Source organism: Chiloscyllium punctatum, chromosome 27 (assembly GCF_047496795.1).
Source record: "Chiloscyllium punctatum isolate Juve2018m chromosome 27, sChiPun1.3, whole genome shotgun sequence".
NCBI lineage: Eukaryota > Metazoa > Chordata > Chondrichthyes > Orectolobiformes > Hemiscylliidae > Chiloscyllium > Chiloscyllium punctatum.
The window spans coordinates 19,664,089-19,677,146 of NC_092765.1; the positions used below are offsets into that span (position 1 = coordinate 19,664,089).

General features: G+C 41.7%; 1 protein-coding gene across 1 annotated transcript in view; it reads right to left on the reverse strand.

Moving 5' to 3' along the window:
• The window catches only part of LOC140453512 (exostosin-1-like), a 255,525-nt gene extending 243,637 nt beyond the window's left edge, over window positions 1-11,888 (reverse strand). The window contains exon 1 of the mRNA XM_072548249.1: window positions 10,459-11,888. Within this exon, the coding sequence (XP_072404350.1) occupies window positions 10,459-11,399 (941 nt within the window). The 5' untranslated portion in view covers window positions 11,400-11,888. The remainder of the gene's footprint in view (window positions 1-10,458) is intronic.
• Between the last annotated feature and the right edge of the window lie 1,170 nt (window positions 11,889-13,058).

Consider the following 13,058-nt stretch of genomic DNA (forward strand, 5'->3'; position numbering starts at 1 on the left):
GCATGTTTCCATACTGTAGGGAATCTAATCTAATCAAACAGGATGTTATTGTTTATCATGAAGGAAATTAAATATAAAAAGGTTAAGCTTCAGTTATACACTTGAAACTATGTCTGACGTACGGTGCCCAACATTGGTCACCTTATTACAGGAAGGATGTGCTTGCACTGGAAGCACTTCAGAGAAGATTTACTCAGCTGGCAGCTGAAATGAGCAGGCTATGTGTGGGAGCAGGTTGGTTAGGCTAGGCTTGCATCCATTGGCAGTTTAAATGAGCAAGAGAAGGTACTTGGTTGACACTTTGAAGATTCTGAGGGGCTTTGAAAGAGTGCATTTGAAAAAGGACATTTCTTCTTGTTGAAGAATCTATAACTAGGAAGTTACTATTAGTCAAAGGCTCACCCATTCACATCAGGGTGGGGAGAATTATTTTTTCATGCAGCTCAATAGGGAAAGATGGTAAAACTGACAAATGAGATCCAGTGCTCTGACTCATGTAGTATATTTCAAATTGATGGTCCAGTACATTTACTGTTTGTTTTTTCCTTCTGGGAGGGTTTTGAGTCTTTGTTACTCTCTCCCTCAAGTGGCAACGGAAGAATAGACTTTGAATATTTTTAAAATGGAGCTAGATAGATTCTTGATGAATAAGGGCTGAGATGTAACTGGAAAGGGAGTGCGTGTAGACAGGAATGGTTTTAGTGAATGGTAGAGCAGGCTCAAGGGGCTGAGTGGCCTATTTATAAATCGTGTTCAAATCTTACTTTAGTACAATCCTCCAAATCCCTTGCTTCTTAGTTCTTTATTCTCCACATGAAGCTATCCCACCTCCCACTTTCTGTCGTCTGATCCTGTCAGCATATAATTCAATTCCTTTGTCCTCATATCCTGAACGCACTTGCTCTCAATGCATCCATGCTATTCATACCAACTAATTCAGATGCTGCGGCACATATCACCACTCTCTGGATAGCTTGCTCTGAATCAGTGTGGTAGCTCAGTGGTTAGCACTGCTGCCTAACAGCACCAGGGACCCGAGTTTAATTCTAGCCTTGGGTGACTGTGTGGAGTTTGCACATTCTCCCAGTACCTGCGTGGGTTTCCTCCCACAGTCCACAGATGTGCAGATTAGATGGACTGGCCATGCTGAATTGCCTGTATTGTCCAAGGAAGTGCAGTCTAGGTGGACTAGTCATGGTAAATGCAGGGTGGAAGGGCTGGGTATGGGTGGGATGATTTTGTTGGGTCAGTTCAGACTTGATGGGTTGAATGGCCTCTTTCCAGTCTGGAGGGATTCTATGTTGCCTTATTGTTAGGACCTCAAAAACAGGCAATCTACTCAGTGTACATCTCAAACATCTGTTATTAACATTTCCAAATTCTCAGGTAGCTCTAACAAATCTTGTGATAACACTTCAAACTTGACTTTGTAATAGCCTGCATTTTTCCCCTACCAAGTCTAAGGTGACCTCCTCACAGGACATTGAACATGATTAATAGTATGATCAAGTTCTGACAAGAGGCCACTGAACTGAAGCATCAACTCTCTCTGTCTCTCTCTCTCACCACAGATGCTGCCTGGCCTGCTGAGTGTTACCAGCATTCCCTGTCATTAAGCACAGAGATTGCTTCTGTACCAATGTTGTATAATACATTATATACCTACCACATGCGGCTGATTGCATGTATGACCGTAAATAAAAATGGGAAACAGACACTAACGGCAGACCTGTGATCCTAAGATTCATTTGCTCAGCATATGTGAACTTTAATCTTAGGGCATTTTGCAATGCAGAAAAGAGAGTATTTTTTGATTGTTGCAACTGCCTTATTTCCTTTGTTAATGGACTTTTTAAAGAAGTATAGACACGTGAAGTTCAAGACACTTTCTACAAATGTCTATGATACATTTGAAGTGGCATCCTTACCTGCGGCTAGTCAGCAATGTCTTCTGGCCAACCATCTGGTGGTCTCTATCTCTTGTCACACAAACATATATAGAGAGATTAGTTTGTCGTTTGAACTGCTTTGTTTTTTCCTCCTTCAATACTGAATAGAAGGTAGGAGAGGGGCAAGATAGACTTTGTTTCAACTTGGAGTAAAATCGCCTCTCTTTTTGGGGCATTTAGTTAGATGTAACAAACACAGGTAAACTGTCATAGTTCCAGAGGACCGTAGGCTTGGAGAAAGACAACTGATGGTGGTTTACACCAAAGGTCATCATGCCTCAGGTGACAAGAGATGTTGAGATGGAGAATCATTCTTGGCAACCTGAGTCGACGCGGGAATTGAATCCACACTATTGGCATCAGTCTGTACTGAAAACCAGCCGTCTGGCCAACTGAACTATCTGACCCCATATAGCAAGCACAGCGGCATGGCAGTTTACACTATTCAGAAAAAAACGCTCCAATTCATGGCAAAATATTTTGACAGGCCCTGACATGTCAGACAGTTCCAAAGGGTTTACACTTACATAAATACACACACACTTCCACCCTCCATGGGATCCCTGACCCACATCTTCAAAAAAGTGTCCTGGGACCATTTCCACAGGTGAAACTCAACTCTCTCAAGAGGTACCCTGACACCAGAGACTTCAAATCCAGATTTGAGGAGAAGAGCTGATTGCTTAAATAACCAGGTCCCTCTGGGAAATCCCTGTGCAAATACTATGGCTCATCCCCCAAGAAAATGGGAAATGCTGGGTTCAGAGCAGACCTGCAAATTACCCACTTCTCCTGCCATTCGTGCAAGAACAGAGAGGATCTCCATTGTGGTGGATATGTGGGCTAGCAAAATTGTTAACATCCACAGTAATCTTTCCTCCAGATCACAATCAAAAATTGAGATTGTACTTATTAAAGCCTCATCCAACAGTACTTTACAAACAATTAGATACTTATGAGGTGTCATTATTATTGTAATGCAAGAAAAAATGGCAACCCATTTATACACAGAAAGCTCCTACAGAGAGTAATGAGATAATGACCTCAAAAATTGCTTTTTTCATGATGAAGGTTAAGGAATAAGTATTGATCAGAAAAGAGGAAAAAGCTTCACTGGTGTTCTTTAAACAGTGTTGTGACATATTTTATATTGACCCGAGTTGTTAAACTTTGTCTTAATGCCTCATCTGAAAGACATTGCCCAGCAGTGCAACACTTCCCTTATTTCTACAGTGGAGAGGATGACAAGATTTTGTGTTCAAGTGTTCGTATAGAACTTGAATCTGACACCTCTGAGACAAATCCCTCTACTATCCACATTTATAACCAGTCACAAATGCATAGTGTGTGAAGAACGCCATTCAGTTGGTCTTCATCCTCCTATCAAGGGCATCGTGTTGTCACTTCCATCGAGGGAGATCCCTTCACTGACAATTTCCCCATGACATCTAGGTTTAACTCATTCCTCGCCTTTCTTCAAACAATGCTTTTAACATGGCCTTTCAACATGGTTTAGAACAGCAATAAAAATATTACTGTTCACCAGTATTCCTACCTCGGGGCCAGGAGGCTGGGGTTCAAGTCCCATCTACACCAGAGGTGTGTGACCACATTGATTTGAAAATATTTTTAATTCACTCAGCACTTTCATCTCTCCAAAATGTATCTCTGATCCAAGGCTCTCTCATAATCCACGAAGCTAAAAGCAACTCTTGCTGAAGGTGCAAATTGCCTTATTGAAGAGAAAAGAGATACAATTTTCAGGTATACAGCTTCTTCTGCTTCAGCTCAAAGCAAAAATTGCCATGATGCTTACAAATACCCTTTTTGCTGAGGTCATATTATCTCAGGAAATTTGTACATATTTTCCATCTTGCAAATTGCTGCAAGTAACATACATTGAGTAAAGAGCTTATTTAACTCCTTAAATGGTGTTAAAAGCATCCATCTTAGCACATCCTTCAGAAGTGAAAGAAGTATTGTGAGGGGTATTGTACGTGTCAGCTTGGAACTGCAACTTGTTTCTGAATCAGAAGGTTGCAGGCTTAACCCTCAAGAAAATATATAACCAAGCAACAATGCACATTTTGATAATGTCTTTATTACAGTAAAACACCCCAATGTGGTATATTTTCAAAATTTGACAAGCCACATCAAGAGATCTTAAAAGAGGTAACCAAAAGATTGCTTTAAGATGTAGGCAGTAAGGAGCATCTTTAAAGAGAAGAGAAAGGTCAAGATGGATTTCCTGACTTTGCAGTTGAAGCAGCAAGGGGCATGGCTACCAAAGGTTAATTAAAATCAAGCTGAACCAAAAGCCCAGAAACAAAGGGATGATGAGATTTGGAGATTGTAGGTTTGAAAGCTAACAGAGATAAAGAGGAATAAAGCCAGGAGCAATTTGAAAACAAGGATTAGAATTTTAAAATGGAGTTGGTGCTGGGCCAGGAGCAATGCAAGTAATAGAGTACAGGAATGACAGACACAAGCTATAATATAAGCAAACTAGAGTGACATTATATCTTTGGACTGAGACTTACCATTGAATACCTTTTGGGTGACAAGTAAATTTTTTTTATTCATTCATGGCATGTGGGTATCTCTAGCTAGGCCAGTATTTATTGCCCACCCCTAATCGCAGAAGGCAGTTAAGAGTCATTCACATCACTCTGGGTGTGGAGTCACATGTTGGCCAGACCAGGTGAGGTTGGCACATTTCCTTCCTTAAGGACATTAGTAAACCATATGTGTTTTTCCGCTGACAATCAATTCATGGTCATCATCAGACTCTTTAATTCCAGATATTTATTAAATTCAAATTCCACCATCTGCCATGGAGGGATTTGAACCCAGGTCCCCAGGGTATTGCCTGGTTTTCTGGATTAACAGTTTAGTAACAATACCACTGGGCCATTCCATACATTAAGGGAGGCAATGACAACATCACATAAGTAAAAAGATTCAACTTGATCCCAATAGGTTCTGTGACACACATGACCCTATTGATGTTTGCCTCTGCTAGCAGTATTGAAAGGCAAACTAAAAATAAAAAATTAAAAGTAACGAATTTGGTATATCTGGAATTGCACCATAGTCAATTAACATTTTTTGACATGTCACATGGCAACCAATTTACAAACAGAAAGATCCCACAAACAATAATGATTATGATATTTTTTCTTTAAGAAAGATGAATACAGGCCAGACCATTAAGATGACAACTCCACATCTTCTTGAAAAAAATAAGATTGGCTCATCCTCCCCCAGCAAAAATCAATAAATTAAGACTAGGTTCATAAAGGCCATGGTCATGTTTCAAATGAGCTTCCTCAGGCTGCTCTTCACCTAAATCTTCATGCATCGTTATATTCCTTTCTCCTTCATCTCCTATTCTAACATCTGCCTGCATGTACTTAGGGCATTTGCTTCAATTTCTCTTAGTAGTGAGTTCTACATTTTAACCATTCTCTTTGTAAGGAAAGTTTGTCATGAACTTCATCATGGATTAATTAGTGATTTTCTAGATTTTCAGGATGTGTTTGCAAATGGAAATATCGTTAAGTCTTCCTTATAAAACCATTTTGTTCCTGAAGAGCTCCATCATGTCATCTCTCAGTTTGCTCAATTGTAGAGGAAAAAAAAGCACTGAACTATTCAGTTTTTTCTGATAGATACTGCCTCTCAATACTAATATCAAACTAGAAAATCCTTTTCACCTATTCTGGAGTGTCCCCTAGTCCACTTTTCTTTATAATACTACAGGGACCACAAGTGTTCACTATAGTCCACATGCCTGAACAGAACCTCTGTTTCTCATTTCTATTCTCTGGAAATGAACCTTTCTGTCTTTCTCACTTGATCAATAAATTGACTTCATTAACCTGCATCCCTTTTTTGGGCTTGTGGTGCTATGTAGTGGTCCTTCCTCTGAGCCACAAGCTCCAAGCCGGAGTCTCACTCCAGAACCTGATGGTCGAGGATTAATTATCAAATCTGATAATAGATCTATGGCATGGGGTAAAAGGAGTGTCCTTATCAGCCATGCTTAATGGCATCATCCCCAACTTGACATCACTTCCATATTTTTAAATTAAGTAATTTTGGAACTAGAATCAGAAGTACATGCAAATGAAGATCAAGAGTAGTATCACATTTTGCCATTTGCTAATCTAAAAATCCAGCTTTAAAATCTATTTACCATTTTGTTGTATCCATTCCGCTATTTGTCCCCAATTCCAAATGATCTAGCCTTACTCATAACTTTATACAATATCTTATCAGTGTTTTTTTTTGAAAATCTAAATACACTGTTACTGTTCAGCATGACCAACCTTTTTGGAATCTACACCAACTACTCCTTAGTTTTTCAGCTTCCAGATGATTTTCTATTATACCTTTGTTTAAGGATCTCATTGCCTTTCTTGTCACTGATTTTAAGTTTAGTGGTATAATTTCCCTTGATTTGTTCTATTGTCCTTGTTCTACATACAGATCACATTAGCTGTCACGTTAGTCCTCTAATGATTATGTATTAATGTCTGGTATCTCTTCCCTACTTTTTTTTGATATACTCCAATTCAGCCATAGATTTTGTCCTCTCAAAGTTTAGTTAGCTGATAAATGATCACGCCCTTTTCTATCATAAATATCTCAAAATACACAGTGCCTTCAACAATACAGCAGCCCCTCAGTACAAATGCAAAGTACTACATAACTGATTACATTTTGCAGTTTGCACTTTAGCCACACACAGCTATTTAAATGCTCAGCTGTCTCTACTCAAGTCTGGTTTTTGAGTCTCTGACACCAGGAACCCTATATGAACTACATGCCTATTTGATGCGTGGGATCTGTATCTCTTTCTCCCCCTGCACTCCTATGGAAGGCAATGCACATCCCTTCCAGCATATTGAATACTTGATACATCAGTACACTATTGCATTCATAAGCCTCACATTCTAACTTGGGGTTTCAAAATTCTGCTTTGTATTCTATGTTGTTGACCTTATCAACATAGATTGTTACCTTTAGTAAACTGTTCCTCTACACAACAAGGTTCCTTCACTTTCCCTAAAAGCATGTGTTTAAATTCGACAATGGGAATATGATTTACCATTCCAACTCAGATAGTAATCCTGCATAATTTACATGCAGTGAAACAATAATTAAGAGATTAATTTAGATTACTTCATAGAATTTCTATGGAGCCACACCGAGCTGTTGAAACATTGAATACTAATCTGTAAACAAGTTCCTGTAATTAACAAATGATGAATAATTATAGTCGCAATCTAAAGTGTGGGTCGACAGTTTTGCTCTGAAATTCCTGGAAATCAAAGAAAAATTAAAGGCAAATTTATGGCGCAGAAAAAGACAAGTAAATGTAATTGACAACAGTTGTCCCTTGCTACAATATGAAAATTTACTATTGCACAGTAATTGACAGTAATATCAGTGATATCAAGAATTCTTGAGTGGTGTGCATCAACACACTAAAAATGACCATATATGACAGATTACTCCAGTTTCAGCAGCAAAGTGAACAGACAAAGTTTCTCCAAAAAGGAGACAGGATAAATGTACAACATAATCTCATGCACAGAAATTGGACCATTCAACCCTCAAGCTTGATTCATGGCTGATCTGTATCTCAAATTTGTCAGCAACCTTTGCTGCTCATTCCTATGCCCTCAGCAGAGCAAAACTTATTGATCTCAGAGCTATCATCCAAGACCTTTTCAGAGACAGAGTTTCCGATTTCCTTTACATGAAGAATTGCTTCTTGGGCCTTTCGGCCTCATTCAACTATTAAGTTTATACTCCTTGCTTTGGACCCATCCCACTCCCATCAAATGAAACATATTCTCTCTTCCTTCCCACCCAGCTCCTTCACTTACCTTAAACACTTTAACAAAATCATCACTTAACCTTCTACACTCAGAGGAGTAAAAGCTTAATCCTTCATCCTGTGCCCTCACAACTTAACCCTTTAATCATCAATTTCAATCTTATGGATATAAATGCTGGAAAGTCCATTCCTGATGTGATCTGTCCATCTTCAGTCTCAGTGATGGTAGATGCACAGTCAAGCTCCTAAGGGGACATGCTAGGCAAAGAACATAGGCAGAGGTTCCTCCTGAGACTCAAGTTCAAGTGCACTGCCTGCCTTAGTTGAATGTCTGATCATTATGTGAGCTCAAACTAAAGCATTGCCATTTTAGTTAGATAATGAAGGGAATCAGAGTACTTTACAAATAGACTAGCCATGATCATAGAATGGCAGAGCTGGCTCTAAGGGTCAGCTGGCCTACTTGAGTTCTTAATTCGTACATAACAGATCAATTGACAGAGAAGCAGTAGCATAGCGATAATGCCACTAAGAAAGATATCCAGAATCAAAGGCTAATACTAGAGGGACTGGTGTTCAAATCCCATCTTGCACGTGTTGAGATTTGAATTCAATTTAAAATATCCAGGATAAAATCCTAGACCGATGATGACTATGTTACTGTTGTCGATTGTTATAAAAACCCATCTGGTTCACTAATACCCTTTGGGGAAGGTAATCTGCCAGCCCTACCTAGCCTGGCCTACACAGCACTTCAGATCGACAGCAAGAGGGCAAATAAGGATGGGCAATAAACGCTGACCCAGCATGAACAAAGAAAGAGATCCTTTGCAACTGAAACTCAATGCCAGGGAACAAGTTCAAGGGGAAAAATATCTCAAATGAAGCAAGTACGTCATGACTAATAGTTACAGTTAAAATACCTCAAACTCTGAACAACGTCTGACCTTAATCAGCAGCAGAATGTGGCTGCATTAAAGACTGATTAACAGCTGATGACTCTTGATTTCAAGCTTTTTCCCGAAATTGTACTAGATATGCTCAGTCAGATGTAGATTGCTCACCGGCCAAACACAGACCTAATTGTTTGTTTAAAACATGACTGTTGTGGAAATGTCCTCCTGAAACAGTCATTTCAGATACCTGCCATGTAACACTATTGTCACAGCAGCAGTAAAGTTCTGTTTGAGTAAGTATTGCTTAAACATTGAGGCAATACATTCAGTGGCCAAGAATAAATATCCATAATTAACACTTATTAAGACTGGTTTATGAAAGGAAAGATAAGTTGTAGGTGATGCTGACCACCGTGACAAGTGACGTATTGAAAGATACTGAAAGTCAGTGAGTTGATTAACAAAGTACCTCCTATCCACAACTCCACATACTCTATGCAATACTGATCCTTCACAAACCCAAAGACCAGAGAGACTAATTGTAGAGTCAACACCAGATCTTCAATGACAGCAATGCTGGAAGAAATGCTAACCAATAGTTTTGTGACAAAAAGCTCAGGAGAATAGATCAATTTTGATTAAATATCACTTCCATAGAACTCAACATCTAAAGGTAACTGTGGCTGAGAGTGTCAAAGCATTTGAGGTATTTGATCTTTTAAACAGAAATTTTGCTTTTGACATTAGTGTCTATCACAGATAAGCAAGGTTCATGCATAAGACAAGCCCTTCTCATGAAATTCCATCCTACAGAATTTAAAACACAAAAATTCACATCAAATGAAGGTTTAGCGAGCAGACCATAGCCATCAACACTCTTACCTTGATGTTGGTCAGAATTCACAATTTTATTATTCTCTCCAATCCACTAGGATAATCCTGTAAATTATTGCTGACCTCTTCCAAGATTACGTTGGAATTGCCCTTCACTCTCCCGCTTGGTGTTAACTAATTTTAAATCACCCGTCTTTGTAGTTATCACACAAACATGTCCCCGATATTAAAATCACCTCTATATCTGGACTCTGGTCTTAAATCAACGCGACTGGGGGGTATTATAGCAATTTGCCATTGAGATTTCCCAGCACTGACGACACACAAAATAGAACTGTGCAGGAGTTGACAAGAAAGTGTATACGATGTTCAGACTGGCTCCAACAGGAGTTACTGTAATTCCCCAAGGGAAAAACCGAAGTCATTCAGAGTATTAACAATCTTTTGACTGTCAGTCCCAAAGTGGGGCACAAAGTTGTGGTCTTCCATCCAGACCAGTTTACAGCTCAAAGCACAGACTTCCTATGTTCTTATATTTCGAAGTTATAACTTTCCACCAAACGAACAGTGCCCAGTTAGAAATACTAGCTTTAAAATGTTAGTAACGATCTTCCACATACCCTCCCTATCTCCCATCATTATCCGCTCACATGTGTACCATCCAGAACATTTTTAGTGAATTTTTAAGCCACAGCTGCACTGATCCATGAGTATCCAAGTATTAAAGAAGTCAAGACTTTAAGAAACGGTCTCCCCAAGATTAAAAGTGCTCAATTTACGAAGTCTGAGCATCCGAAATAAACAACTTCCCGTACCTGTAACAACACAGCGACCATAAACCCTTTCCTTCAAAATATCAAACGCTTATTCGGAGTTTACTCAATCATAAATGACAGAGTTAGACAATTTATCTGAAGGGTTTTGCACTTACTTCTCGTACTCCAGGTTGTCTCTGTCACAGCGACTGTCTTTGTGCTTCTCCCAGTCTTTCCCATGCTTACAAGTGGTGAGTGAGATAATATCCTTGCCATTGTGAATATGGTGTAAGGCGTTTCGGGTATCTGACCCAATTCCCGTCAAGTACCTCTTGCCTTTGAAGACCAACAGGTACTTTCTCCTGGGTGGGACATTGTTATTTAGTAGCCAGCCTTTTCCCCCACCCTTCTGAGGATGTTCTCTGGAAAACAAAGGGATGGAGACGTCAAAATGTGGCCTGTAACTCTCCATGTAAAAACTCGCTTTGGCCACCATGGCCTGGCCAACGTCAAAGCCCAGATCCTCGGTGTAGTCAGGCCACGTTCCCGAGTAGAGGTTAAATATCAGGTGGTTCCTTCCGTTATTCCACAAGGGGAAACTCTGGATTTTGTTGTCCACGTCGTGAATGTATTGTAAGGATAGCTGATCCCTGTCTAAGGTGTCTATACTCATGACAAACAAGCAGGCCTGCTGTGGATCGGGAGTGTAATACCGGGAGCCCTGGATGGAAGCGAGAATTTTTTGGTAACTTTCAGAAACTTTATCTCCTTTAGCCTGGGGATAGATGTAAACCCGGAAGCCTCGCTTCTCGCACAGAGACAGGTCAAAACAGGTCTCCATCCGACACCTGCTGTCCTTGTATACCATCTCCCTGTTCTCCTTCTTCAGTCTTGGGGACTCCCGCAGGCGAGCGTCCACGTCCCCTCCCGGCTGCTCCGCGAAACTTTTCAGTGACGCCTGGTCGTCCCACGCCGGCCACCTCCTCGCCATCGCCGTCTCCTCGCTCTGCCTCCGTGCCAGGAACTTCAGCTGCCGGATCTGCGATCCCCCGAAGTAGAAAAGCAAAAGCCAGCAAGCGCAGAATGCGATCGAGATGTATTTCTTCCTGGCCTGCATGTGTCCGGGACCATTCGCCCTCCTCGGGAACAAGACGCTGAAGGGGACAAGGCTGCAGGAGGTGGCACCTGGAGCGGACGGTGCTGGCGGAGCAGAGAGGAGCCTGACAGCTCGGATCTCAAGCACTTCCAGACGCCGGCGCTGACTGAAGAGGCATCCTCCCGGTTCCGAAGCAAAGGCGGGCGCGGAGCAGGGGCAGCCCAGTCTGGCATGGGGCAGCCGGGGGCATGTACTGCAACTGGCTGCCCGTTTCGGCTGGAGCTGCTTCAAGGGAAGGGGATGTGGCTGTAAGAGCCGATCGAGGCTTTCCGGACGCTGTGGCTCGGGCGCTGCGTGCCCTGGCTGGGAGGTGCAGTGTCTCTCCGGGGCTGGGAGCGGCTCCGGGACGGACTCAATCGCCGACTGTATCCATCTCGCCGAGACTCAGGTGGAACCGTGTCCAAACATTCCATTTCCGAACCTTGGCTCCACCAACATTCCAGCCAGGCCACGCCCCCAGTATGACCCCGCCCACGCCTCTCCCATTGGCCAAAACGCACGGCACTCCACGCACTCTGATTGGGCTGCCTCCCGCCGTCCCAGGCTATGATTGGTCAATGCAGCCAACCATCTTCCCTAGTCCCCGCCCTCCACCATCAATTGGCTGAACCTTTCGCCGGGTCCCGAACGTGCTGAGCGTCAGGTGTTAAAAAAAGAATTGGGCAGGAATTGTATTTAAAGCCCAGTCCCGGGAGGAGAGGGCGATGCAGCCCGGGGCGCGTTTGCAGGCTACAGCAAACCGATAGGTTCCAGGGGCAACAACACGACATACATGTTGTTGGATCAAGATCGTGGGTCTTTTTGGCTGCACCTTGCATGTCTGGCCTTCAAGACTGACATGTCCGCTGCTATACCGTTAACTTGGAACAGATGCATTTTTAAATATGCACGCATATTTTTACAAAATCAAATGCACAGCAGGCTGATCAATGTGGGTTTCTTTGCCTCCAACCTTTCAGCTGTAGATGGCCTGCGGTATATTTATGTTTTTGTCCTGTGCCAGAAATGATATCCAAAGGCAATACATTTACGCGGCTGACACAGCCTGAAGCATGGTTTTAAAGGTTAACCATGGATCCAGAGGGTAAGTGAAAGCTACCAGAACAAAATATTGCAGATATCGGAGATCCGAGAATCAAGCAGAACGTGCTGAAAATACTCAGCACGTCAGGTAGTGACAATGGAGAGACGGACAAAGTCAACCTCATTCAACATTAAGTCTATTTCTCTCATCACATAGGCAACCAGATTTGTTCTCTAAAATGCATATCTATTAAATAAAAGGTGTATGATTATCATGGATATTTTGATCTACAAACTACCCTGTACCATTCACTCAATACCCTTTGACATCTTGCCAATCAATGGTTGGAAGTTTAAAAAATCCTTATCGCTGTGTTCACGGGCTTACCATATCTCCTCTATCGCTTGCATCAATCGTAGAATCCTTCAAGGGGTCTGTGTTCTTATAATTCTGGCCTCTTTTGTAGGTACAGTATTTGCTAACCAACCTGTTCAGAGACATTATTGGGAGCCTCTGGGAGCAGGCATCTCTTGAATCTGGGTCACCTGGCCAAGAGGCAGTGTCATTAAGACTGCACCACAATAACTGGTCTGCTT